Source organism: Salvelinus namaycush, chromosome 28, assembly GCF_016432855.1.
Source record: "Salvelinus namaycush isolate Seneca chromosome 28, SaNama_1.0, whole genome shotgun sequence".
Classification (NCBI taxonomy): Eukaryota; Metazoa; Chordata; class Actinopteri; order Salmoniformes; family Salmonidae; genus Salvelinus; species Salvelinus namaycush.
Genome location: NC_052334.1, coordinates 30168705 through 30194899, shown reverse-complemented (window position 1 = coordinate 30194899; position 26195 = coordinate 30168705). Strand labels below are relative to the sequence as shown.

General features: G+C 42.6%; 3 protein-coding genes across 3 annotated transcripts; all 3 read right to left on the bottom strand.

Annotated features, from left to right (window-relative positions):
* Positions 1–6523: 6523 nt before the first annotated feature.
* LOC120023504 (gap junction beta-4 protein-like) lies at positions 6524–9805 on the bottom strand. Its single transcript, XM_038967531.1, has 2 exons — positions 9543–9805; positions 6524–7527 (listed from the first exon to the last, which is right to left on the bottom strand). The coding sequence occupies exon 2, from the start codon at positions 7393–7395 to the stop codon at positions 6571–6573; it is 825 nt and encodes a 274-aa protein (XP_038823459.1). The 5' UTR covers positions 7396–7527; positions 9543–9805; the 3' UTR covers positions 6524–6570.
* Positions 9806–12259: 2454 nt separating this feature from the next.
* On the bottom strand, positions 12260–17104 carry ppie (peptidylprolyl isomerase E (cyclophilin E)). The gene is made up of 10 exons (XM_038967091.1): positions 16659–17104; positions 16224–16322; positions 16005–16048; positions 15550–15576; positions 15315–15396; positions 15117–15220; positions 14884–15007; positions 13071–13256; positions 12786–12928; positions 12260–12666 (listed from the first exon to the last, which is right to left on the bottom strand). Exons 1-10 carry the CDS (start codon positions 16687–16689, stop codon positions 12598–12600), a joined length of 909 nt encoding a protein of 302 aa, XP_038823019.1. The 5' UTR covers positions 16690–17104; the 3' UTR covers positions 12260–12597.
* A 91-nt stretch (positions 17105–17195) lies between these two features.
* Positions 17196–25909, bottom strand: LOC120023118 (polyadenylate-binding protein 4-like). The gene is made up of 15 exons (XM_038967090.1): positions 25321–25909; positions 22070–22263; positions 21863–21978; positions 20680–20819; positions 20422–20516; positions 20121–20258; positions 19850–19945; positions 19476–19745; positions 19142–19232; positions 18847–18972; positions 18588–18721; positions 18340–18430; positions 18021–18151; positions 17806–17910; positions 17196–17593 (listed from the first exon to the last, which is right to left on the bottom strand). Exons 1-14 carry the CDS (start codon positions 25514–25516, stop codon positions 17809–17811), a joined length of 1920 nt encoding a protein of 639 aa, XP_038823018.1. The 5' UTR covers positions 25517–25909; the 3' UTR covers positions 17196–17593; positions 17806–17808.
* Between the last annotated feature and the right edge of the window lie 286 nt (positions 25910–26195).

The window sequence follows — 26195 nt, the reverse complement described above, 5'->3', positions numbered from 1 at the left end:
AAACATAATACAAAACAAGAAATGAAACTGAAACAGAAAAAATTACGCCTGGGGAAGGAACCAAAGTGAGTGACATATATAGGGAAGGTAATCAGGGAAGTGATGGAGTCCAGTGACGCGCAGGTGCGTGTAACGATGGTGATAGGTGTGCGCCATAACGAGCAGCCTAGTGACCTAGAAGCCGGAGAGGGAGCACACGTGACACATAGCCTGTTCTCTCTGCTACCGCATGGAAAACAGTACCGGAGCGCCAAGTCTAGGTCCAAAAGGCTTCTTAACAGCTTCTACCCCCAAGCCATAAGAGTCCTGAACAGCTAATCAAATGGCTACCCGGACTATTTGCATTGTCCCCACCCCAACCCCATTTTTACGTTGCTGCTACTCTCGGTTTATTATCCATGCATACTCACTTTATCTCTACCTATGTGTACATTTTACCTCAATTACCTCTACTAACCGGTACCCCCGCACATTGACTCTGTATTGGTACCCGCTGCATACAGCCTCGCTACTGTTATTTTATTGTTGCTCCTTAATAATGTGTTACTTTTTTATTTTTCATATTATTTTTTTCTGCATGTTTTTTTTTTGTACGTTTTTTTTTTTTAACTTCGGTTTATTTTAATAAATACTTTCTAAACACTTTTTTTTCTTAAAACTGCATTGTTGGTTAAGGGCTTGTAAGTAAGCATTTCACTGTAAGGTCTACACCTGTTGTATTCAGCGCATGTGACAAATAAAATGTGATTTGATTTTCAGTGACTTTCAATGTGGCACCGTCATAGGATGCCACCTTTCCAACAAGTCAGTTTGTCAGATTTCTGCCCTGCTTGAGCTGCCCCGGTCAACTGTAAGTGCTGTAATTGTAAAGTTCAAATGTCTAGGAGCAACAACGGCTCAGCCGCAAAGTGTTGGGCCACACAAGCGCCACACAAGCTCACAGAACTGGCCCGCCGAGTGCTGAAGCATGTAAAAATCGTCTGACCTCGGTTGCAACACTCACTACTCACTATTTCCAAACTGCCTCTGGAAGCAATGTCAGCACAAGAACTGTTCGTCGTGAGCTTCATGATATGGGTTTCCATGGCCGAGCAGCCGCACAAAAGATCACCATGCGCAATACCAAGCGTCGGCTGGACGCCACCTTTGGACTCTGGAGCAGTGGAAACGTGTTCTCTGGAGTGATGAATCACGCTTCACCATCTGGCAGTCCGACGGACTAATCTGGGTTTGGCGGATGCCAGGAGAACGCTACCTGCCCCAATGCATAGTGGCAACTGTAAAGTTTGGTGGAGGAGGAATAATAGTCTGGGGCTGTTTTCATGGTTCAGACTAGACCCCTTAGTTCCAGTGAAGGGAAATCTTAACGCTACAGCACACTGACATTCTAGACGATTCTGTGCTTCCAACTTTGTGGCAAAAGTTTGAGGAAGGCCCTTTCCTGTTTCAGCATGACAATGCCCTCATGCACAAAACGAGCTCCATACAGAAATGGTTTCTGTCGAGATCGGTGTGGAAGAACTTGACTGGCTTGCACAGATCCCTGACCTCAACCCCATCGAACACCTTTGGGATGAATTGGAACACTGACTGCGAGCCAGGCCTAATCACCCAACATCAATGCCGACCTCACTTATGCTGGTGTGGCTGAATGGAAACAAGTCCCTGCAGAAATGTTCCAACATCTAGTGGAAAGCCTTCCCAGAAGAGTAGAGGCTGTTATAGCAGTAAAGGGAGGACCAACTCTATATTAATGCCCCTGATTTTGGAATAAGATGTTGGACTAGCAGGCGTCAACATACTTTTGGTCATGTAGTGTATATATATATACTACCTACACATGTTAAGTTACATACACAATAAATTGGTAGTATCATATTATTGATAGGCCATCTCTCCATTAACTAAACTCAGGACAAATGGATATAAGGAAACAGCAGATTGAGCATGTTTTGTTTGTGTGTTGGTCTTGATTTCCAGCTCCTGTTGCTATGCACAATCCTTTCTGCCAGTTGAAACTTGTTCCGGAATGCTTCCAGCCCTCCACTAACATAAGAGGCCACCACACCCAGAGGTGAATACGACTTTTTGTTTGACTGCTGTTCCTCACACCTGATTGGTGGAAAGCATCAAAGGCTTTTTTTGTTCTTTTTTTTTGCCTTGCACCAGGCTTACCTGGTGAGAGGGAGGGGGGCACTTTCAAATCAGCAAGAGAATTCATCCTTTCAACTTTTTTAATAAAGGCACAGCAATTCCTTATCATATTACCTGTTTTTTTTAAGTTACCTGACTTTTCATTGTGTTTCTCTACCCTCTTTTCATTGAACAAATGTTATTTTTTACTTTTGTTTGTTTCACTGACATGCAGAGACCTTCCTTTGTTGTCTCTTTATTCCCTCATTCTTATTCTTCATGGTTATTGAGAGGGATGGACTGAGCTAGAATGCTTTTGTTTACTATGGAGATCATCCCAAATCTAAATCTCCAAGGAAATGGACTGTGGCTCATTTCTCCTTGATACGACCAGCAACCACCCACTTTTATGAGCAAACTTTGGAGATAAGCTTTCATAGAAGATGTTCACAATGTATTTTACTGGATGGCTGTGTTGATGTTCCCAGGACAAAGAGTATCAGTATCTTTTCAGATGGCCATAAGAACATCTTTGTTGGGAGAATATTTGTGGGCAAAAAAAACAAAAAACAGATGTGTGGTGTATGGAAAAGAACATCAAATGTCTACTTGTGATAATTCCCCAAACATGTCAGAACATATCAGCTCTATGAGGAGGATTGCCTCTATTCAACGCTATCACGTTACTGTATGTCCCCACGCATGACACAACAACAAAGGCAAAAAGCCTTATGTAATATGAATGTACAGTTCCTACATGTACATTCAACTTTACTGTGTGTGACTAGTATGTATTTGAGCGTCCATGTTCTCAAACAGACACACAAACACACCTGAGCTATTGACATATTTTATATTTCATACAGGCTGAGACGTACTAATGCTGCAGGATTATAACACACTGGGATCACAAGTATGTATCCATGGGATGTGAACTTTCAATGACATCAAACACTTTCTTAATTTCATATAACACCTCTCTCAACTAGTGTTTACTGTTCATCCACTTTGCCCACGCATCAGAGGTCTCAGCTCAGTGAATGGGCAATCTCCCCCACATACATTCCTGCCCTTGAGCTGTTTTCTATTTTTCTGTCTTGTGTTCTCATCCACCAAGGAGAAGTATTCTACCTCTATTCACATTCCACAGGCTATTCACAACGACTCATCCAATAGATCAACGCAATCCTTTAGTTGCTCAATCAAGGGCTGCGTTTTACACCAATTCTGATATTCTGCCAAATGATTGTCAAAAGAGCTGATCTGTTTGGTCAAATTACAAATTAGGGAAACAAATATCAGAATTGGGCTGTGTAAATGCAGCCTATATGACAGTTAGGCTCAATGTAACTACATAGACAAAGGATGTGACTTCTGTCTAGCTTTTGAGAATGAGGCATGATGGTAATGGTTGACCACTAGGCTAAAAGTCATCATCAGGTATTGTAAGAAAAGATCCTCCCAGATATCACACTTCAGGAATCTTTACAATGGTCATAGGCCTCTTATAAGACACGTCAACATCTTCCCTGGCAACACTTGCTGTAATTTATGTACTAGGTCTAGGAGACAGGGGTGGAGTGGAAAGTTCCTTTATGGCTCCAGTTGAATGAGAAGTGATCCAGGCAGTTGGACGGGCACACCTGATGGAATGCAGCCCATGACTCAACCGCTGTGCAGCGCATGTCTCCACACGCTGAGAGAAAAGAACAGGAAAACTACTACAATGTTCTGTGTCTGTACACCGCCCTATAAGACAAGTACTAACAGAGAAGATGAGGAGCTGGGGCAGAACTAACAGAGAATCCTGTACAGTCTTGCTGCTGCAAAGGTGTGTTATTTTCTTTGTCTACGCAGTAAAAGACCCACAAGTCCTGATTCAAGACGCTGAATAGAGAGAAAGGATACACTTTCTCTCAATATACTTGATTCCTGGTTGACTATTACAGAAGACAAAAACATACACATCATTGAACAACTTAAATGCCTCTTTCTGGAATACCAAGTGAGAGTAACTTGTTTGATTTCACCTCACAGCCCTGTTCACCTACATTACACATATTATCCCTTTTCTTTTCTCTCATTTCCATGTAAACAGAGGAGTCACCAACTCAGAACCTGTCCCAGAGACGGTCAAATTCCTCCACTGGGTGGGTCTACAGTTCTGGCTGACGTGTTAAACTGGGTACCCAACCTCTGTCCATACAAATGGTAGTGGTGGAAAAAGTATCCAATTGTCATACTTGAGTAAAAGTAAAGATACCTAAATAGAAAAGGATTCACGTAAAAGTGAATCACCCAGTAAAATACTACTTGGGAGTAAAAATCTAAAAGTATTTGGTTTTAAATACACTTAAATATCAAAAGTAAATGTAATTGCTAAAATATACTTAAGTACCAAAAGTAAAAGTATAAATCATTTCAAATTCCTTATTTTAAGCAAACCAGACGGCACCATTTTCTTGTCTTTTTATTTTATTTACAGTTACCCAGGGGCACATTCCAAAACTCAGACATCATTTACAAATGAAACGTGTGTTTAGTGAGTCTGCCAGATCAGAGGCAGTAGAGATGACCAGGGATGTAATTTTGATAAGTGTGTGAATTGGACCATTTTTCTGTCCTGCTAAGCATTCAAAATGTAACGAGTAGTTTTGGGTGTCAGGGGAAATTGGAGTAAAAAGTACATTATTTTCTTTAGGAATGTAGTGAGGTAAAAGTACAAGTAGTCAAAAATATAAATACTAACGTACAGATACCCCAAAAAACGACTTAAGTAGTACGTTAAAGTATTTTTATTTAAGTACTTTACACCACTGACAAAGGGACAGGTCCTCTTATACAATGAGAATGTGGTTCATATGTTCTGGTCCCCATATAGAATGAGCTCCATGAATAACTGCTGTGACTAATGCACTGGTGATGATATGGGACTAATATCAGCACCCAGAACCAAACCATCCAAGGCTGTCACAAGAGAGTAAAATGGGACTGATACTGTATAATTCAGAAATTAGGATTAATCTGAAATAAAGTATCTTTCCTACCATACTCAGGGACTTTATTCATGGTCTTGATCCTTATTTAAGAATCTTTGAACAAAAAAAACCTTCATTTGAATACTGTCTGTTACATGTGCACTTCAGTCATTGTATTTATCAAAATTATTTGAAAAATACATAAATTGCATTGTATAAATATACAAACAAAAAAGTGAAATAGATAAACTGCAACTGTACTTAGATAAAAATATGTAAATATACCTATATATGGACTACACTGTTTGCATCCATGTAATATACATTCTGGGACATATCATCAACAACTATGTTTACTGAAACACATTCAAATCAACACGCTTTACTGGCTTTGTGCAGAGTGCATGTATTTTATAATCTATCATACACATGAACACAGAAATGAATCGGCAGTATTCAAGCCATAGTTGTGCATAACCTACTGACAAACATGACCAGAAAAATAATCTCTCAATATCCAGAAGGATTAAAAAAATCTTTCATCATCTGACAATATTGATGTATCTTTTCACAACAAAGCCTGAAGCCGTCTCTGCTATTCGTAATGGAGGATGAGACAGGTAACACTTCCCAGGGCATAAGAACAGTAATGGTGTAGGCACAGTGTGGCAAGGGTTGAGTCCTTTCCTAAAAATAGCAATGGTAAAGTTGTGAGGTGTGGTAGACAGCGAACAAATAATTGAGAATATATCACATTGCCCAGCCCTGGTGCGAAACTCTGCTAATGATGGATGTTTTATTTAAAGTGACTCAATTAATTTCATTATTTTATAATCAAATTAAATTGGTCACATGCGCCGAATAAAACAGGTGTAGACCTTACCGTGAAATTCTTACTTAAATGCCCTTAACCAACAATGCAGTTCAAGAAATAGAGTTGAGAAAATATTTACTAAATAAACAAGTTTAAAAAAAGTAACACGATAAAGAGGCTATATACAGGGTGTACCGGTACGAGTCAGTGTATTCGGGAGTGGGGGGGGGGGGGGGGGGGGGGGGAACACCGGTCATCAACACAAAGGTAAGTAAACAATGCCTACAGAGGAACAATAAAGAACTCTGGCCAAGTCTTGCCTATCCAGAAGAGAAATGGAAGATATTTCTCATTGCCTCCAGACTCGTTATTCGACTTCTTTACATTCTCTCTTTTTGGTGTGTCATCATAGTGGTCTTTCACTTGTGGTCAGACTCGCTCAGGTGGAACAAACTTGAAACCTTTTTTCAATGCTGAATTGAATGTCATTGAGAAAACAGAAAGGTGTTCATGTATTTTTTTTGGCCAAAAATATTTTCTAAATGTAAAAGTAATCAAAAGTATCTGTAATCTGATTACAATATTTTTGTTGGTAACGTAATTGATTACTTTTTTTTTTTTTGTAATCAGGTTACATGTGACTGATTACATGTAATCAGTTACTCCCCAACCTTGACTATAAGATGGGGCTGAGGCATCCTTGCTGGGCAACTTTAGAGAGTTGGACTCCATTCGATTCTTGCCACCGATCACCAGAGAGGTAGCCATGACCACCTGGCGTGACTGGATGGTGGAGTTGCGTGATTGGTGCATCTGGGTGAAACACTCTTTACATCGTTTCCCCACCAGGTACAGGATCTCGAAGAAAGATAGCAGGATACAGGCCAGGCTGGTGACCACCATGAAGATGGTGAAGATACGCTTCTCTGTGGGGCGAGAGATGAAGCAGTCCACCTTGTTGGGACAGGGCTTCTGCTCACACTTGATGAGAGAGGGGAAGTCATAGCCCTCATAGATATGATAAATTAAATACACAAAGATGCCGTCCACGGCTATCTTGAAGATCAGGGTCAGGACGTAGGTCCACCACAGCCCCCCGCGCTTCTTGCCGGTGTTCTTGTAAAGTTTCCGACAGCCCTCGCCATATTTGAGCGTGTGTTTGCGCTCACGTTCATCTCTGTAGGCCACGTGCATCACCACCATGAAGGAGGGACAGGTGACAAAGATGAGCTGCAGGGCCCATAGGCGGATGTGGGACACAGGGAAGAAGTGGTCATAACAGACGTTATGGCAGCCAGGCTGGGCCGTGTTGCACTGGAAGTCCTTCTGCTCGTCCCCCCACACCTTCTCTGCCGCCACGACAAACACCATGACCCTGAAGAGGAAGACAACGGACAGCCACACACGGCCGAACGCTGTGGAGTACTTGTTCACCCCACTGAGGAGGCCCTGGAGGAATGCCCAGTTCATTGGGAAGCTGACTCACAATCTACCTCTCTGACGGAAGTTAAGATGGAGGATGGTGTGAGAAACCCTTTTCAGTTGAAAACTGTTGGTTGAGATCTCAAGTCAAATTCTGGAGTGTTCTTTACTTCCAGCCATCTATAGAAAAAGAGAGAGGGAGTAGGGGGAAGAGATGGCGTTTGAGTATGAGTGAACAAAACATAACTGGTGTTTTTGTTTTTCCCCCAATGATTTACAGTACCAGTCAAAAGTTTGGACACACCTACTCATTCAAGGGTTTTTCTTTATTTTTACTATTTTCTACATTGTAGAATAATAGTGAAGACATCCAAACTATGAAATAACACATATGGAATCATGTAATAATCAAACCATCTCAATTGGGTTTAGGTCAGGTGATTGTGGAGGCCAGGTCATCTGATGCAACACTCCATCACTCTCCTTCTTGGTCAAATAGCCCTTACACAGCCTGGAGATGTGTTGGGTCATTGTCCTGTTGAAAAACAAATGATAGGCCCACTAAGCGCAAACCAGATGGGATGGCGTATCGCTGCAGTAGCCATGCTGGTTAAGTGTGCCTTGAATTCTAAATAAATCACTGACAGTGTCCCCAGCAAAGCACCACCACACCTCTTCCTCCATTGCTTCACGGTGGGAACCACACTTGCGGAGATCATCCGTTCACCTACTCTGTCTCTCACAAATAAACAGCAGTTGCAACCAAAAATCAGACCAAAAGGACAGATTTCTCCTGTTCTAATGTCCATTGCTTGTGTTTCTTGGCCCAAGCAAGTCTCTTCTTATTATTGGTGTCCTTTAATAGTGGTTTCTTTGCAGCAATTCGACCATGAAGGTCTGATTCACGTAGTCTTCTCTAAACAGTTTATTTTGAAATGTGTCTGTTACTTCAACTTGTAAAGCATTGATTTGGGCTACAATTTCTGAGGCTGGTAACTCTAATGAACTTTTCCTCTGCAGCAGAGGTAACTCTTGGTCTTTCTTTCCTGTGGCAGTCCTCATGAGAGCCAGTTTCATCATAGCGCTTGCTGGTTTTTGCGACTGCACTTGAAGAAACTTTCAAAGTCCTTGACATTTTCCGCGTTGACTGGCCTTCATGTCTTAAAGTCAATTCTCTTTACTTATTTGAACTGTTCTTGCCATAATATGGACTTGGTCTTTTACCAAATAGGACTATCTTCTGTATACCACCCCAACCTTATCACAACACAACTGATTGGCTCAAACGCATTAAGGAAAGAAAGAAATTCCACAAATTAACTTCCACAAAGGCACATCTGTTAATTGAATGCATTTGAGGTGACTACCTCATGAAGCTGGTTGAGAGAATGCCAAGAGTGTGCAAAGCTGTCATCAAGGCAAATGGTGGCTACTTTGAAGAATCTCAAATATATTTTGATTTGTTTAACCATTTTTTGGTTCCTGCATGATTCCATCTGTTATTTCATAGTGTTGATGTCTTCACTATTATTCTAAAATGTAGAAAATAGTAAAAATAAATTAAAATCCTGGAATGAGTAGGTGTGTCCAAACTTTTGACTGGCCCTGTATAAATTTAACCCCCGGGCGCCGAAGACGTGGATGTCGATTAAGGTAGATTCAGAGGGGTTGAAACTGAAATGTGCAGAAGACAAGTTGAATACATTCAGTTGGACAACTGACTAGGTACATTATTCCCATTTTTTATTCACACATAATTGGTTTTCCCCTGTGTAAAATTCTCAATAAATAGGCCTAACTGGGAGCTATTTTCACACTTACCGTCTTTTTCAAAATTAGATGGAATGATGAATAATAATGTGTATGTATCAAGGATGGCAAAAGCCCCCATGTCCTAACAGTACAAGACAAGATTCCTATTTAGTAGCAAGTTAACTATTGCAAAATAGCAAGATAAATGTTCAGAGTAGGTCTTAACACGCACAGGCTATACAGCAACTACAGTACTTTATTCCCCAATTGTTTATTCTGTTTATTAGTTCGCTGAATAATAGAGAAAGAATAGAGAAAACATTTCCTAAATGCAGTCTCTTCAACCAACGAAAAATAACCCAAACATTCTCTATCGTAATCTAATAACCTTACACTACTATTATTGATACACAGGTGGAAATGTAAACAAATCATGTACTTACACTTCAAAATGTCTATGAGAAAAGGACCATAAACTCAGTCGGGGAAGTTGCAGTCCGTATAGGAACGGAGAAACACCCTTTGAATGCGACACCACCGATGAAAATCGGTTTCTCAACGCAGGAGTGTGGGTGGAGCAGTCACACATAGCGATGTTGTCGTGCAACAATGAACTTGTTCAGGTGTGGCGGGTGGGGCTCGTGAACCATGCAGATGAGCGGTTTCACGGGCCATTTAAATGTACAGAACTACAATATAAACATGCATTAATTTAAAATATTTTACTGAGTTATCAGTTAATTTCAGTCAATTGAAATAAATGCCTTAGGCCCTAATCTATGGATTTCACATTACTGGGAATAAAGATATGCATCTGTTGGTCACAGATACTTTTGGTCAGGTAGTGTATGTGGACACCTGCACATCAAACATCTCATTCCAAAATCGTGGGCATAAATATGGAGTTTGTCCCCCTTTGCTGCTATAACAGCGTCCACTCTTCTGGGAAAGCTTTCCACTAGATGTTGAAACATTGCTGCGGTGAATTGCTTCCATTCAGCCACAACAACATTAGTGAGGTTGTGCGATTAGGCCTGGCTCAACAAACCATTTCTGTTTGGACTTTGCTTTGTGCAGGGGGCATTGTCCTGCTTAAACAGGAAAGGGATTCCCCAAACTGTTGCCACAAAGTTAAAAGCACAGAATCGTCTAGAACAGGGGTACTCACCTCTTACCCTACAAGGTCCGGAACCTGCTGGTTTTCTGTTCTACCTGACAGGTAATCGCACACACCTGGTGTCCCTGGTGTAAGTCAGTCCCTGATTAGAGGGGAACAAGGAAAAAAATGCAGTGGCACTGTCTTTGAGGTCCAGAGTTGAGTTTGAGGAGTCTAAAATGTCATTGTATGCTGTAGCGTTAAGATTTCCCCTCACTGGAACTAAGGGGCCTAGTCCGAACCATGAAAAACAGCCACAGACCATTATTCCCCCTCCACCAAACTTTACAGTTGGCACTATGCATTGGGGGCAGGTAGCGTTCTCCTGGCATCCGCCAAACCCAGATTCGTCTGTCAGACTGCCAGATTGTGAAACTTAATTTAACACTCCAGAGAACGTTTCCACTGCGCTACGCCACTCCAGCCGACACTTGGCATTGCACATGGTGATCTTAGGCTTGTGTGCGGCTGCTGGGCCATGGAAACCCATTTCATGAAGCTCCCAAGGAACAGTTCTTGTGCTGACGTTGGTTCTAGAAGCATTTCCAGAGGCAGTTTGGAACTCAGTAGTGAGTGTTACATACTTACGCGCTACACGCTTCAGCACTCGGCGGTCCCGTTTTGTGAGCTTATGTGGCCTACCACTTTGCGGCTGAGCGTTGTTGCTCCTAGACTTTTCCACTTCACAATAACAGCACGTACAGTTTTCCCTGCGGCAGCTCTAGCAGGGCAAAAATGTGACTTACTGACTTGTTGGAAAGGTGGCATCCTATGACAGTGCCACATTGAAAGTCACTGAGACATTCTACTGCCAATGTTTGTCTATGGTGATTGCATGGCGGTGTGCTCGATTTGATGCAACTGGTGTGGCTGAAATAGCCAAATCCACTAATTTTAACGGGTTTCCACATACTTTTGTATAGTGTACATTAGAAAAAGTAGGGGCGTGGATCAGAAAACAAGTCAATATCTGGTGTGACCACCATTTGCCTCATGCTGAAGGATGAGGTGATGGTGGCAGATGAATGGCACGGCAATGGGCCTCAGGATCTCATCATGGTATCTCTGTGCATTCAAGTTGCCATCGATAAAATGTAATTGTGTTCGTTGTCTGTAGTTTATGCCTGCCCATACCATAACCCCCCAGCCACCATGGGGCACTCTGTTCGCAACGTTGACATTAGCAAACTGCTCGCCCACACCACGCCATCTGCCAGGTACAGTTGAAACTGGGATTCATCCGTGAAGAGCACACTTCTCCAGCGTGCCAGTGGCCATCAAAGGTGAGTATTTGCACACTGAAGTCAGTTACGACGCCAAACCGCAGTCAGGTAAAGACCTTGGTGAGGACTACGAGCATGCAGATGAGCTTCCCCGAGACGGTTTTTGATAGTTTGTGCAGAAATTATTCAGTTGTGCAAACCCAGAGATTTATCAGCTGTCTGGTCTCAGACGATCCCGCAGGTGAAGAAGCCAGATGTGGAGGTCCTGGGCTGGCATAGTTACACATGGTCTGCCGTTGAGGCCGGTCTGACGTACTCCCAAATTCTCTAAAATGACGTTGGAGGTGGCTTATGGTAAAGAAATGAACATTCAATTCTCTGGCAACAGCTCTGGTGGACATTCATGCAGTCAGCATGCCAATTGCATGCTCCTTCAACTTGACAAAACTACACAATTTAGTGGCCTTTTGTCCACAAGGTGCACCTGTGTAATGATCATGCTGTTTAATCAGCTTGTTGATATCTCACACCTGTCAGGTGGATGGATTATCTTGGCAAAGAAGAAATGCTCACTAACAGGGATGTAAACAAATTTGTGCACAAGAGAAAAATAAGCTTTGTGCAAATTGTAAATTTCTGGGATCTTTTATTTCAGCTAATGAAACAATTTACATGTGTTTATTTTTGTTCAGTATAATTTGGACTGGAGCTGCTGATCATAGGCTTTCATTTCAGACATTTTATTTTTTTAAATTAGGGAGAAAATACACAACGAAAAACATTCAAATCTAAAACAGGTCAATTTTATAGTGAGTAGATGTTGGTACAGTATTGTGAAATACAACAAAAACGTTTCATTTTACATCTGGAAAACGTGAAATTGACACAGAAGCTGTTCATGTTCATTATAAAAAAGTGTTTGCAATATTTACATCACAGAGAAGGTGGAACCAACAGGAACAATCCATGTACAGCAGATGAGTCATGGGCATCTGCAGTACATGATACCACATTTGCCCTTTTAACAATTCCGCAGTCTGCAACTGCTCATTTTTCTCAAACATTCAGTCACACACAGAGCTACACAAACATACAACAGTCACTCTTCTGTACTTCAACTCAAACATACTCTCCACAGTCTGAAATGATCACTTTTTGCTTGGGCTTGCCTTCTTTTGTTCCTTGTGCCTGTGGGGACAGAGAAAACATGACATGAGTCTTAGTACACAACTTCTTCACAGTCTAACCACCTTTAGGACCATTCTTCCCCTTCACCACCTCCATGCATGTCCCTCCCCTCCGCTTACCTCCATGGCTTTGACCACCTCCATGCCCTCCATCAACTCTCCAAACACCACATGTTTGTTATCCAGCCAATCCGTTTTATCACAGGTGATGAAGAACTGAGAGCCGTTGCTGTTTGCTCCAGAGTTAGCCATTGAGAGCTGACCTATTACACACGAGAGGGGAGCATTGTGATCAGAAACCATATTCAACCAAATCTGCGTATGGCAATGCCTCTCGTGCACTTCCTCACCACTCTACACATTAATTCACAGACAGACTGCCATTTAGACCTGGACGTGTCTCACCTGCAGCAGTGTGTTTGAGGACAAAGTTCTCATCGTCAAACTTGCGCCCGTAGATGGACTTGCCCCCAGTACCGTTGTGGTTGGTGAAGTCTCCTCCCTGACACATGAACTGAGGGATGACGCGGTGGAAACTGCTGCCTTTGAAGCCAAAGCCCTTCTCATGTGTGCACAAGCAGCGGAAGTTTTCTATAGGAGATATCAGGGCGAGAGGGTTGGAGATTTTAGGGGATGCTGCTTCTATTTAACAAGCATACAATACTTCAGACTAGCTGCATGTTTCCTGCTTTACATATGAGCTCTGCTTTGATACGTCCTGATACCCAGTCACTTCACCCTGCCTTCAGAATGTATGCATACCCCTTGACCTATTCCACAATGATGTTACAGCCTGCATTCAAAATGTTTCACATTTATTTTTTTGCTCACCCATCTTCACACAATACCCCATAATGACAAAGTGAAAGTGTTTTCAGAATTTTTGAAACAGAAATATCTAATTCACATAAGTATTCACACCCCTGAGTCAATACTTTGTAAAGGCACCTTTGGCAGTCTAAGAGCTTTCCACACCTGGATTGTGCAACATTTTCCCATTATTCTATTCAAATTGGTTGTCGGTCATTGCTAGACAACTATTTTCAGGTCTTCGCATAGATTTACAAGTAGATTTAAGTCAAAACTGTTACTCAGCCACTCATGAACATTCCCTGTCTTCTTGGTAAGCAACTCCAGTGTAGATTTGGCCTTTTGTTTTAGGTTATTGTCCTGCTGAAAGGTGAATTAATCTCAGTGTCTGGTGGAAAGGACACTAAACAAGGTTTTCCTTTAGGATTTTGCCTGTGGTTGGTACCGGTACCCCGTATATAGACTTGTTATTATTTTACTGTGTTTTTTTGTATATCTTTTTTTTTAAACTTTAGTTTATTTAGTACATATTTTCTTAACCAGTAAGCATTTCACGGTAATGCTGTTGTAGTCGGCGCATGCGACAAATAAAATGTGATTTGATTTAGTTCCATTCCGTAGATTTTTTTTGATCCTGAAAAACTCCCCAGTCCTTAACAATTACAAGCATACCCATAACATGATGCAGCCACCACTATGCTTGCAAATATGGAGAGTGGTACTCAGTATTATGTTGTAATGGATTTGCCCCAAACATAACATTTTATATTCAGGACAAAAAGTGACTTGCTTTGCCACATTACTTTAGTGCACTGATGCGAACAGGATGCATGTTAGGAAATATTTGTATTCTGTACAGGCTTCCTTTTCCCTGTCAATTAAGTTAATATTGTGGAGTAACTACAACGTTGATCCATCCTCAGTTCTATCACAGCCATTAAACTGTAACTGTTTTAAAGTTACCATTGGCCTCATGGTGAAATCCCTGAGTTGTTTCCCTCCTCTCCAGCAACTGAGTTAGGAAGGACGCCTGTATCTTTGTAGTGAGTGGGTGTATTGATACACCATCAAAGTGTAATTAATACCTTTACCATGCTCAAAGGGATATTCAATGTCTGCTTTTTATTTTTACCCATCTACCAATAGGTGCCCTTCTTTGCGAGGCATTGGAAAATCTCCCTGGTCTTTGTAGTTAATCTGTGTTTTAAATTCACTGCTCTACAGATAATTGTATGTGTGGGGTACAGAGATGGTGGTAATTCAAAAATCATGTTAAACTATTATTGCATACAGAGTGACAAATACAATTTTATTTGAATATCCCTAAATAATCCCTGAAGTCTAATGATTAAGTGTTCTATTTTCAGAAATGTTCCTGGTACTTTATAACAAGGAGGAGCATGGATACCTGCTGTCATAGGAACAATGTCTGCTCGGAGCAGGAAGCGCAGTCTCCCTGCTGGCTTGTTGCCAATCTTAATGTCCATGTAAACCTGGGGGTTCGTTCTGCCCTTCTTGGCTGGGGGCTCGCCCTGCAATCAATGATAATATATTATTGTGTCAGGCTTTTAGATCATAATATGATACTATGCAACGTACTACACTCACAGAGAGACAGGCTGGAACACACAGTCAACTTACATCTGCTGTTGTTGATTTGGCTGATTCTCCAGTGGACTCCGTAACCTCAGCGTCTTCGACAGTCGTTCCCGAGAACTTCTTCAGCCAATCATCATCCGACCAAACTGAGGAAATGGTATACAGTTAGCAGTTTTACCACATCTAAAAGCCATGGGACAGTTTAAAGTCTTTATAGAGAGACTACCGCATATCATTCACCTGGACGAGAAGAGCCCTCTTTGATCCTCATAGGTTTGGCAATGTTGACCCGGATGGTTCTTCCAAACAACTCCGACTCATTCTGTCAATAAAACAGAGGGAAAACATGCATCAATGAGAATTGTCCAATACCACAGCTTTTAAACTGTCTCAGAGTACAGACTACCAAAACAAGGGATAATGCAAATCACTGTTAGTTAAACCAATTTGACTTTAGTGGGAAGCAAACACTCACCATGTTATCAATAGCAGCTGCAGCATCCTGTGGAAGATGAAAGACAAGAACAGCAAATCAGTACAACACAATCACCATGATGACTAATGACCATCCACCATAACCCCATAGATTAGGATGTTAGGTGACGTGAAAAACAACGAGCACAATGCTAGAATTCTACAAAACACAGCAGTGATCAAATCAATTTTCACTAAACTTGTCAATAATGTGGTCATCAAAATACATAATAAATCTGAAAACATGAATGTGGACGTTGTTAACCATGTCTAAAAATCACAATACTGTACGATATGATATTTACGTGAAATGACCCTAAATGTATGTAAAATCGTTTTTAAAGCATACCGCGATCCATGCTGAACCTGAACCGGTGGAATGACCTCACATTGATAACTAGCTAGCATCTCCAACATAATTTTGTATACTTGCATTGAGGTTTTGATTAAACTTACCTCTGCCAATTCAAATTCAATGAACGCGAATCCTCTGTGCTTCTCTGCAAAGTAAACAATAACATGAGACATTAACGTCTGCTCTAAACTTCAGGGTTTCATCTACGGACAGTAGCAGTTTGTTCCGGCTAAGTAGACAGGACGGATAGATTACTTTCTTTTTACTGATTCAGCTGATCGTTTATGCCAAATTTGAATGGTAAAGCTATTTATTCTGACCTGTTTCATAGTCTATTGGAATCTGAATGTCTGTGACATCCCCGAACGGAATGAATGCCGCGTGCAGCACTTTTTCGTCCACCTCCTCTGTGAGACCACCTGTCAACACAACAGGCACACACAATCAAGTTAGTTTACTATGAGTTGATTCAAATCAGATAAACGGTCTTTCAAGCTTTTATAACGAAAGGTGTTCATATAATAACACGAATGGGGCATTACAACAACCAATAGCTTGATAGACTTTAAATTGCTAACGTTAGACACACTTGCTGCCTGCAACTAGCGAACTTTATCTAGCCAGCTTATTCACAGACTGGTCCACTTTACACGTAAATAATGTGTAGCTTAATTGCCAGGAGATTACTAAAATATGTTTATTTCAACTACACAGTAACTACGTACAAAAACTGTTGCAAAGAGTAGCCAACTCACCAACATACAGCACTCGTTTGGTCGCCGCCATCTTGTAAACTTTAACCCTTGAACCCAACAAGACTCGTGATTGGTGCGTTACAACCAAAGCCCACCTCTCTGGTGATTCACTTTTGAGCTCCGGCGCCACCTGTCTTTTCCATTTAAAAATGATCGCTCAATCTTAACCAGTGGGACTCTCCAAAAGCTGAAATCGTATACCTCAACTCAAAAACAGTATAGTACTTTGATTTATTTTTTAAATCACTGTTGCTGGCTAGTTGGTATAATAGTGGTCTTACTTCTCAATTCCCCAAACCTATTTCTTTTTTTATGGTCCTCACTTGAGCAATGGAAATGTGTACACACTAGGCCTTTTCACACTGCATTATTCTTAGCTCCGGGTTAAGACGCCCTGGACTAGTTTATCCGGTTCAAACAAGCATTTGTTAACCTAAGATTTAGCCCTGGGGTAATGTGCAGTGTGAACACGCCTACTATGGGGCTATGGCAGTATGCAAACTATTGTGGAAAAGAAAAACAAACATTGTAAATTTGATATATTCATCCCTTTATTGAGAATACCATATACCACACCACCCATGATAACATGATGGGACGGAGGAATCCAATTGTCCAAATCAAATCATAAAACTTTCAAACAAAGAATAAGAGCAAAGCAAATTTTCAGAGAAAAGGGGTCTGTCCTGGCCACAAAATAAAGGGCCTTATTTAGTTGGAAGTTTTGCTTTTGGAAAAGTTAAAATGTATTACAGAACTAGACAAATTAAGTAATGTAATCTTTAAAAAAATATTTAAGTATGTTTTTAAAAGATTTTTTCTATTTTTTTCAACCTTGTTTTTATTTATTTTTGCATAGGATTTTGTAGAGATGACCCGGGCATTTGAAGCCAATGTAGTGATCTCTTCCCATCTTTTTCTCAGTTGATTGTGTCCTGGGGGGGGGGGGGGCGACGACACAAAAAGCATTGGATAAGAAATATGAACCCACTACAATTGAACTAATCAAAAGCATTAGATTAAGTTCGCAAATCTATACACCATTATCAGTGCTAGGGAAAAAGCTCATGCTTCGGCGATATCATAGCTCACATTTTCTCATCTATTAACAATACTAATCTAACAAACATTTAGTAAGCGCTCTTACACATCAGGAAGTAGAGGCAACAGTGGTTGTAGGGATGACTCCCACTTTCTGCGTGGCATCCTTCTTTGCCTGGTGGGCCTGCAGAACGGCAACAGCCTCCTCCACCTGCACAAACACACAGAGAAATAGGAGAAACAATTAGAGCCTTAGCCAACACTATATGACCCTAGATCAATTTTTATGATCTTATCCTGATATTATCCTGTTCCTGGTACCTTGGAGCGCAGGGATTCGTGGGACTCCAGCATGTGCAGCAGCTCAGAGTTGTCAATCTCAAGCAGCATCCCAGTGATTTTCCCTGCCAAGCTGGGGTGCATGCCCTGGATCAGGGGGAACAGGCGCTCCCCTGAGAGAGAGACAAGAGACAGGGAGGGTTAAGATTGGTTCTCACAGTTTCAAATGTTACTGTATAATTGCACCTTATTGCAATGATGTTCAAAATCCCTCCAAAGGGTCTAGACTCTAGATTCTAGAATTTGGCATTGAACTTCCAAGGACCAATATGAAACACCACCAATCTGTTCCAGAACTCACCCAGCATCTGCTTCTGCTCCTGAGGGGGTGCAGAAGCCAGCATGGAGGATGTGAGAGGCTCCTGACCCTGCACATGTACAGCTGGCTGAGCCTGAGAGGAGGAAGACGGGCAACAAAGGGGTTAAAACAAGGGATTGATGGAACAGAAAAATAGTGGAAGGGAAAATAGAGATTTGAGGGACGAGAAGAGATGAGGGATGAAGGAGGCAGCTTTAACTATGCAAAAGATGGAGGTTGGTGAGATTTACCTGCTGTAAGGCGATGGGCTGCACCACTTGGGGGTTAGTGTTGCGTATGCTGGTGGCGTACTTGTAGGGTGGCATGGCACGAGGGGCAGGGACTCCCATGGAGGGACGAGGACCCATGGCCTGGCCAGCACCTCCTAATGGTAGGGATGACACATAAGGACATATGATGAGCCAGTATATCAAGTTTGATGAGGTAATATTTCCACCATGTAAATTATAATCAGTGGCTATCAGATATACTGAGGGAATCCAGTCTTACCAACTCTCTGAGCTCCAGCAGGCCCCATGCCTCGTGGGCCCTGGGCGCTGGCGTTGGGAGCCAGGTGTCTCAGGTTGGCACGTGGACCAGGCTGGCGCAGGGAGTTGGGCATCCCCTGGAACCCACCTAGAGAGGAGGGGGGGGGGGCAGGGTTACTATTGGACAACAGTTCAAGTCATCATAATATGTCACTAGGACATATAGTACTTTAATAAACATACCCTGCATATTTAGCCTAGATATATAGCCCATGATAAATGTAGTTATTATGTATGATGTCATCTCTAACCCTCACCTTGGCCTCTGCCACCCTGCTGCTGCCAGCGGGGGTTGGGCCTCATCTGGGTCAGCTGATTGGGTGCATAGTAGGTGGTCCTGTTTTGGCCCTGGGACGGACGGACACACACAGAGTTAATGACAGAAGTGTAACCATGTATGCAATAATGTCGCACAACATTAAAGTTCTACATCGTGCTCTATGTAAACTGACTCACTTGTTACAGTGCCAATCATCTTACTGGCATTTGCACAGCAGTATTTATCATATCAACTGTCAGAACCTTGACATGGCTTTTGTGAAGGGCATTTCCAGTAAAGCCCACATAACCCTCTCTCCCTCCCTCACTAACCTGAGGCACTGCAGGCATGAAGTATCCGCTGGCGGGCTGGAACTGGTTGATGATGGCGTTGGCAGGCATGGCCCTCATGCCAGTGATGCGCTGCATGTACTGGTTAGTGAGGTGGGCCTTGCGCTCTTCTTTGCGCTGAGCCAAGGCCACGTAGAGGGGCTTGGAGCCCACAATGCGCCCGTTCATCTCAGTCACAGCCTTGGTGGCCTCCTCAGGAGAGGAGAAGCAGACAAACCCAAAGCCCTTGGACCGCCCCTCCTCCAGCATCACCTGCAGCAAGAGAAGCCGTGTTATATCGGGATAACACACTCCAAATACACAACTGAAAAGAGTAATTGTGGTGCACTGTTTTGGCTTCTGCTGCACTCTCTCACTTTGGCACTGGTGATGGACCCGAATGGGGTGAATTCCTTGCGCAGTTTCTCATCGTCTATGGTGTCATCCAAGTTCTTAATGTAAAGGTTAACGCCCTGAAACCAGAAAAACACTGTCATGACCACAAACATACATACATACTCAGCCTGGCTTGTTCCCTTAATGGAATGGTACTATGAAACAAGATGTCAGGTTGATTAATGGCATTTGGTTGTAATCAGTGTTCAATTAGACATAGTGGTGCCAGAGGAGAGTGACATGCTAGTTGACCTGGTAACGGCTGATCCTCTCCTGTTTCAGCATCTCAAACTTCCTCTTCAGCTCCCCCTGCCGTTCAATCTTCTTCTGAGCGCGTCCCACAAACACAGTCTTCCCATTGAACTCTTGGCCGTTCATCTCCTCACATGCCTGAGTAGAGATCTATGTGTTACAGCCAGTCTATATGCCGTAAACCCATAAATTAACACAATGTGATTATTCGTACGATTGTCTCACTTAGTCTTTTTACACCAACCACGAAAGCCTGCTGACTTGTTTTGACATGACTGTTGTTATGAGGGTATAATAGTACCTTGTTAGCATCCTCGTGTTTCTCGTAACTCACAAAGCCAAAGCCTCGAGATTTGCCACTAGGGTCGGTCATAACCTTCACACTGAGAATTCTACCTGCAGGGAGGAAACAAGAACAAATGGGACTCAGCTATATGCATTTTGAGAAATGCAAGTGCATGTCTAGTTTCCTTGAAAAGATTTCAAGACAAATATGTGATAAACAAAAACGGCTCCACTAATAAGCAAACTCATGCGGTATGTTTCAGTCACAGCTTACCGTATTGGTCAAACATTTCCTTTAGCTTGTCATCGTTCATGTCGTCTCCAAAGTTCTTGATGTAGACGTTGGTGAACTCCTTTGCCTTGGCCCCGAGTTCTGCCTCCCTCTCCTTCCGAGACTTGAAACGTCCAACGAACCTAAACACCACGAGAGAGCAATGACAACTCTTGTAAAACGGTCCTGAGCAGGAGGGAGAAAGGGACTGTGATCCGTCTCTTATCTTTTTCATCTGAGATTCATGTTTTCACAGCACTGACATTGAGGAGTCCCAGACTATTAAATGGAAGGAAGCACTTTGTATAGGACAGCAGCACAGTGAGTCAGTCAAGGACCTCTCAGGAACAACATTGAACAAACTTCTTCTTGCACGGTTTATGGCACCACAATCAGGCAAACTGAGCATTCATGCTATACACCCAGAACACACCAGACACAATGATGTTTCCTGGTCCAAGACTTGAGGCATGGAGGGACAGAGGTCCATAAAAAGGAAAGCTGAGGACCAAACTAGGTTGATAGATCATATTCCTCTACTCAGACTGTACCTTGTTATGCAGACCTCTCCCAATCTGGCTCCAGTATTGCATTCCTGCATTCGCTCCATCACTAAAACACACAAGCGTGGTTACACACACACACACACGACAGGCAGGTGGACGGGTGGACAAACATACAGACAGAAGGATGCTCAGCTGACACATGGAGTGAGGTGACCACAGAGAGTCGAAATGTGTTGTTGTATAGGTTTAAAGGCACATTTCCCTGTAAGCACTGCAAAAAACATTCACTGTTAGTTGTGTAATTCACACAAACCACAAAGAAAGACAGGGTGTATGGGGACTGAGTGTGAGAAAGAGGCTCGTTATATGCATCTACAGCAGGGATGGGCAACTTTGATGGGGGCGGGGGCCACAAAATAAGATAGATATGCGGGCCTGTGGGCCGCCAGTTGCCCATCCCTGATCTACAGGTTGCTGTTCCTCTGCTAACCTCACCTTTTGCCGTGTCACAGTATGGGCCAACAGATGAACTACTTCAGACTCCAACCATGTACAATCCTCATCAATATCCTAGCTGCCCTTGACTGATCTAAACTGTCAACTTTCTACACAATGATATAACTCCAGTTCAGCCCCTTCCCTACACCTCCCCACCCTCTCTTAGTTGATCAGACACTCACACCTTGCGGTCGTTCAGAAGCATGCCGTTCATCTTTTCAATGGCGCGGTCAGCTGCGTCCTGCGTCTCAAAGTGCACAAACGCATATCCTTTGGATCCATTCTCATCACACACAACCTGTTTGAGAGACAAGTTGATGCTGTTTTTTAAAAAGTACACAAGTCTATGGTCATACAGATGTCTATGGTCAGAAACACTGCAATCTTACTTTGCAAGACAGGATGTTCCCAAAGGCAGAGAAGGTGTCATAGAGTGCCTTGTTGTCGATGGTCTTGTCCAGGTTCTTGATGAACACGTTGCCCACCCCAGACTTCCTGAGTGAGGGGTCTCTCTGTGACCACATGATTCTGATTGGCTTCCCTTTCACCACATCAAAGTTCATGGTGTCCAGGGCTCTCTCGGCTAGAGGGGAGAGGTCAGAGTGTTAACTTACATCATGGAGCCAAAAACATATCAGCCACTGTGTACACCACCAAACACCATGTTGTTTATGCTATATAGTGCTCACTTCAAATCATGCACACCGCACCATGCTACACCATACGTACATCTCCCAAATCATTCACACTACCACATTGTGTCGTGATGGATAGGACCAGGAGTTACTCCTGGTCAAGTCATGTGGTCAGGAAAAACTACCGGCCCTAGTTTATTGCACACTTTCAATTAAGAAACCATGCTACTATTGGATTGTCCGAACTACTACACCATGTGGCTATGGAGTCTGACCTCCGCCTGCCACCAAACTGAGCAGCTGTTGGGGGGGGGGGCAGTTGGGTAGGCAGGAGCACATGGCGCTAACACACAGACAAATGGGACCAGAAGTGCCACAAGACACAAGTCATAATAGTTGATTCACCCTCTCATAATGAATAGATACAATGGCAGACATATAGTGCATGTACAGATATAATTCAGTGAGGCAAATGGCTCTTAAACTTTACATTCTCTTATAGGTTCTCCAATAAACACCAGCTATTGTATTATTTTTCATGGTCCATACTACCTATGCCAGTGTGTGTAACTTTGATTTACGTTTCCAGATCTGCCTATCATGATTTCTGTTGTGCCAGTTCTCATTTTCCTGCCCCCTCTCTCTCATGTCCATCTGGGTACACATGCCAACCAGAGAGCTCCCCTTTGTTCCTGTCACTCCACAGCAACACACACCCGGGCTTTAGAGCTAAAAATGTCTGTTAAACAAAACGAAGCTCCCTTGCGTCTGCTGGCATCAGCAGTTTGCTGTGCAATTGTACTTCACACAAACCAACTCAGAAGGTGTGTGACGGTCACCCTGTCTGTCTAGTTCTGGAAGGTTCCCATGGCCATGCTTGATGAAAGAACATGAGCACCATGTGGAACTGAGATTGCTCAATGGATGAATAGCAGAGATAAACATGATGAAATCAAATAAGAGGTCAAGTGAATGTGACACACAAAACAAGTGAACTTCACAGGTCAGTGTGAAGATATTATACTGTAAATGTATTTTGTCATACAGCTGAAAACTGGATAGTTTATTCTAGGCGAGGCTGGTAGCCACCCTAATTAATTGTCAAACATTACCCTTGTATGAAGACTTTAAAACACTTTAGATATTATAGGCAGGCAACATTTGGACTGCCTGAGAGAGCGACTATATTTAGAGGGGTCCTGAGAGGTATGTGCTGGTGTGGAGTGAGTTTATTCATTCTCTTCCATTGATGAGGGAGACACATTCAACAAGAATGTTCAGATGAGCAACCCCAGGTCTTGCAACTATTTACAAATGCAGCTGTGACATGCTGAAACCCAAGTGGAGACGGTCAGCCACAGCTAATTTAGTCACATGAAGGAATACTACTTTCCTCAAATATGTGGGCCTACATCTGTGGTAGTTGTACTACACTTTTACTTCCTGACATGTTATATTGATTGTGTATTGTCATAAAAGTACAACCTTCAGGTTACATTGTGACCACAGAGTTCTCTAGCTACACTGAGTCAGATATCTGGTGGCAGGTGTGAAATGAAAACAGCCCCATAGGTCCACACTGTTTAACCAGTTGGCAGACACACTGTCGTAGAACACACCCCATATGCTACAGCTCAATCGTGGAAGGTCACACCCCCTAACAAATACATGATTCTACTGCACATAATAGCTCTACTATGGACAATTAAAAGAAGAGTGATTGTTGAATCGAGTGGGAAATCAAAGAGTGCAAGTATATGTTAAACGTTCAGATTTCTTACAATAGGAGCAGGGCTTGGATACAAATGTTGGAAATTCTTCCTGTGTACCCTGCAAGCACGTACATTGTAAGCCACTACGACCTGAGCAAAACATCACAGGTCAACATGTAGAGAGAACATGGAGGTGTTGAGAATGACACACTTCAACATTACTCAAGAAATCCAACCAGAAAAAGGTGTTGAATCCACAAGAAAAGTTTCAGCAGAATTGTATTCGCAGAAGCAATCTATTCAGACTTATTCTCCTCAGATCAGATGACATCACATGATCCCCTGAAAGCAGGGGAATGCAAGTTAGGTCGTGTTCTCCTGCTTAGACATTTCTGACGCATGCCAGATCTTACAACACCTAGATAGGTATTTTAGGTATCAGCAAACCACATGTTTTAGCACTCTGGTGCCTGACTGCAGTCAATAAAGTGGTACGCAATTAGTGCAACCTCTAATCATTGGGAACGTGGCCTTACTGTTCAGCTGGGCCGTTTCTTCCTCTCTCTGTAAGGCAGCAGGGACGATATTGGGAATTAATTTCACTACAGAACGGTTCCCTTATGGCCCTTTAAATAGGAGCAGAAATGGGTCACTTTGGGTTAGGCACTGTGGAGCAGTACTCAGGCGCAAAGCTGCAGCCACCCGTTCAAAGGTAGAGGCACAACACAGACAGTAGGCTGGCTACAACATATCCAAAGCAGGAGTCTTGTACATGGCAAAGCAGGAGTCCTGGAGCATATCCTGGTCAATCCTCAAACAATGACACATTGAAGTGGGCCACCATCGCTATATGGGTCAAGAGATATTCCAAATGTTGCACTTCTCCACTCACCAGAGTTAGTCCATGAAGGGCAAAAAGCTGCATGTATTAGTTGTCTGATTCACTGTGCCACGCATGGTTCAGTGCAAGTTGTATGGAAAACATTCTCTCCCACTATAGTTTTTCATTCATTCCGTTACTTACAGAGTTGGGGCTTAGCCTACACCTCTTAGATTGCCTGTGTATCGGTATGTTTCTATTATGTCGTCTGGAGGTAACCACTGAGTTCTAGACAGGTGTGAATGCTGTAGATACCTTTAACAGGAAATCACATCACAACTGATTTACACAATAAAATCAAGATGTGCTTTACATTGTATTCTCTTTAAGACGAACTGTTGACATGCTCAAATAAATCCAACATCCAAGCAACTCTTTACGCCGTTATTTTGGAGGCATGCTTTATTGCTTACCGTCGGTGGGTTGCGAGAAATTCACATAGGCATAACCCAGAGAGCGTCGGGTGATCATATCACGACATACTCGAATAGACAACACCGGTCCTGCTGGGCTGAATTTCTCATACAGCATAGCCTCCGTGATATCAGGGTGCAGATCGCCAACATAGAGAGAAGCCATTGGATAACTCCCTGTAGTCTCTGTGTTCATTTCTTGGAGTGCACAAAATGTATGAATTCTTCCTTCGCGCTATAAATCACGGGAATTGTTGATAAGAATTGTTCCCCGGGGCCGAATCTGTGAGTAAAAACACTCAGAATGCGACTTGTGTTCAGATCTAAGTTTCAAGACTCGCAGACAAGGAAAAGTGACAGCTAAAAACAGAATGGAATCTCGGCGTATTCTCCTGATAAATATAATTGTCTTAAACGTCGGGTTAAGCCCGAGGCCTCCTGTTAACACAATTTAGCGACGTATTTTTATTTTGTATATTACGGAAGGCCTATTTATTTTTAAGATTTTATATTTTGTATTTTTTATATTTTTTTTGTTTTTTAAAGTTGTTAAAGAACGGTGAGTTAGACACTCACGGTTGTTTTGTGGCCGGGGAAAGAGACTGCGTGGGAAAAGCATGGTCAATTTATAGACAGTGCAGTGCGCAGAGGAAATAGACAGGGTCAAACTTGGAATAGAAAAAAACCTGTGCATGAGGTGTAAAAGGGAGAGCGGCGGGTGTACGGTCACAATTACCCACCACAGATCCCTACAGCGACATCTGGGTGTGACTACGTGGTCATTATAGCAGGGGCCCGCTATAGTGTGAACGGGTCAAAAACGCCTGAGTTTTAAGGACAAGAGAGAATATTTTGGCCAAAGTTACACATTTAAA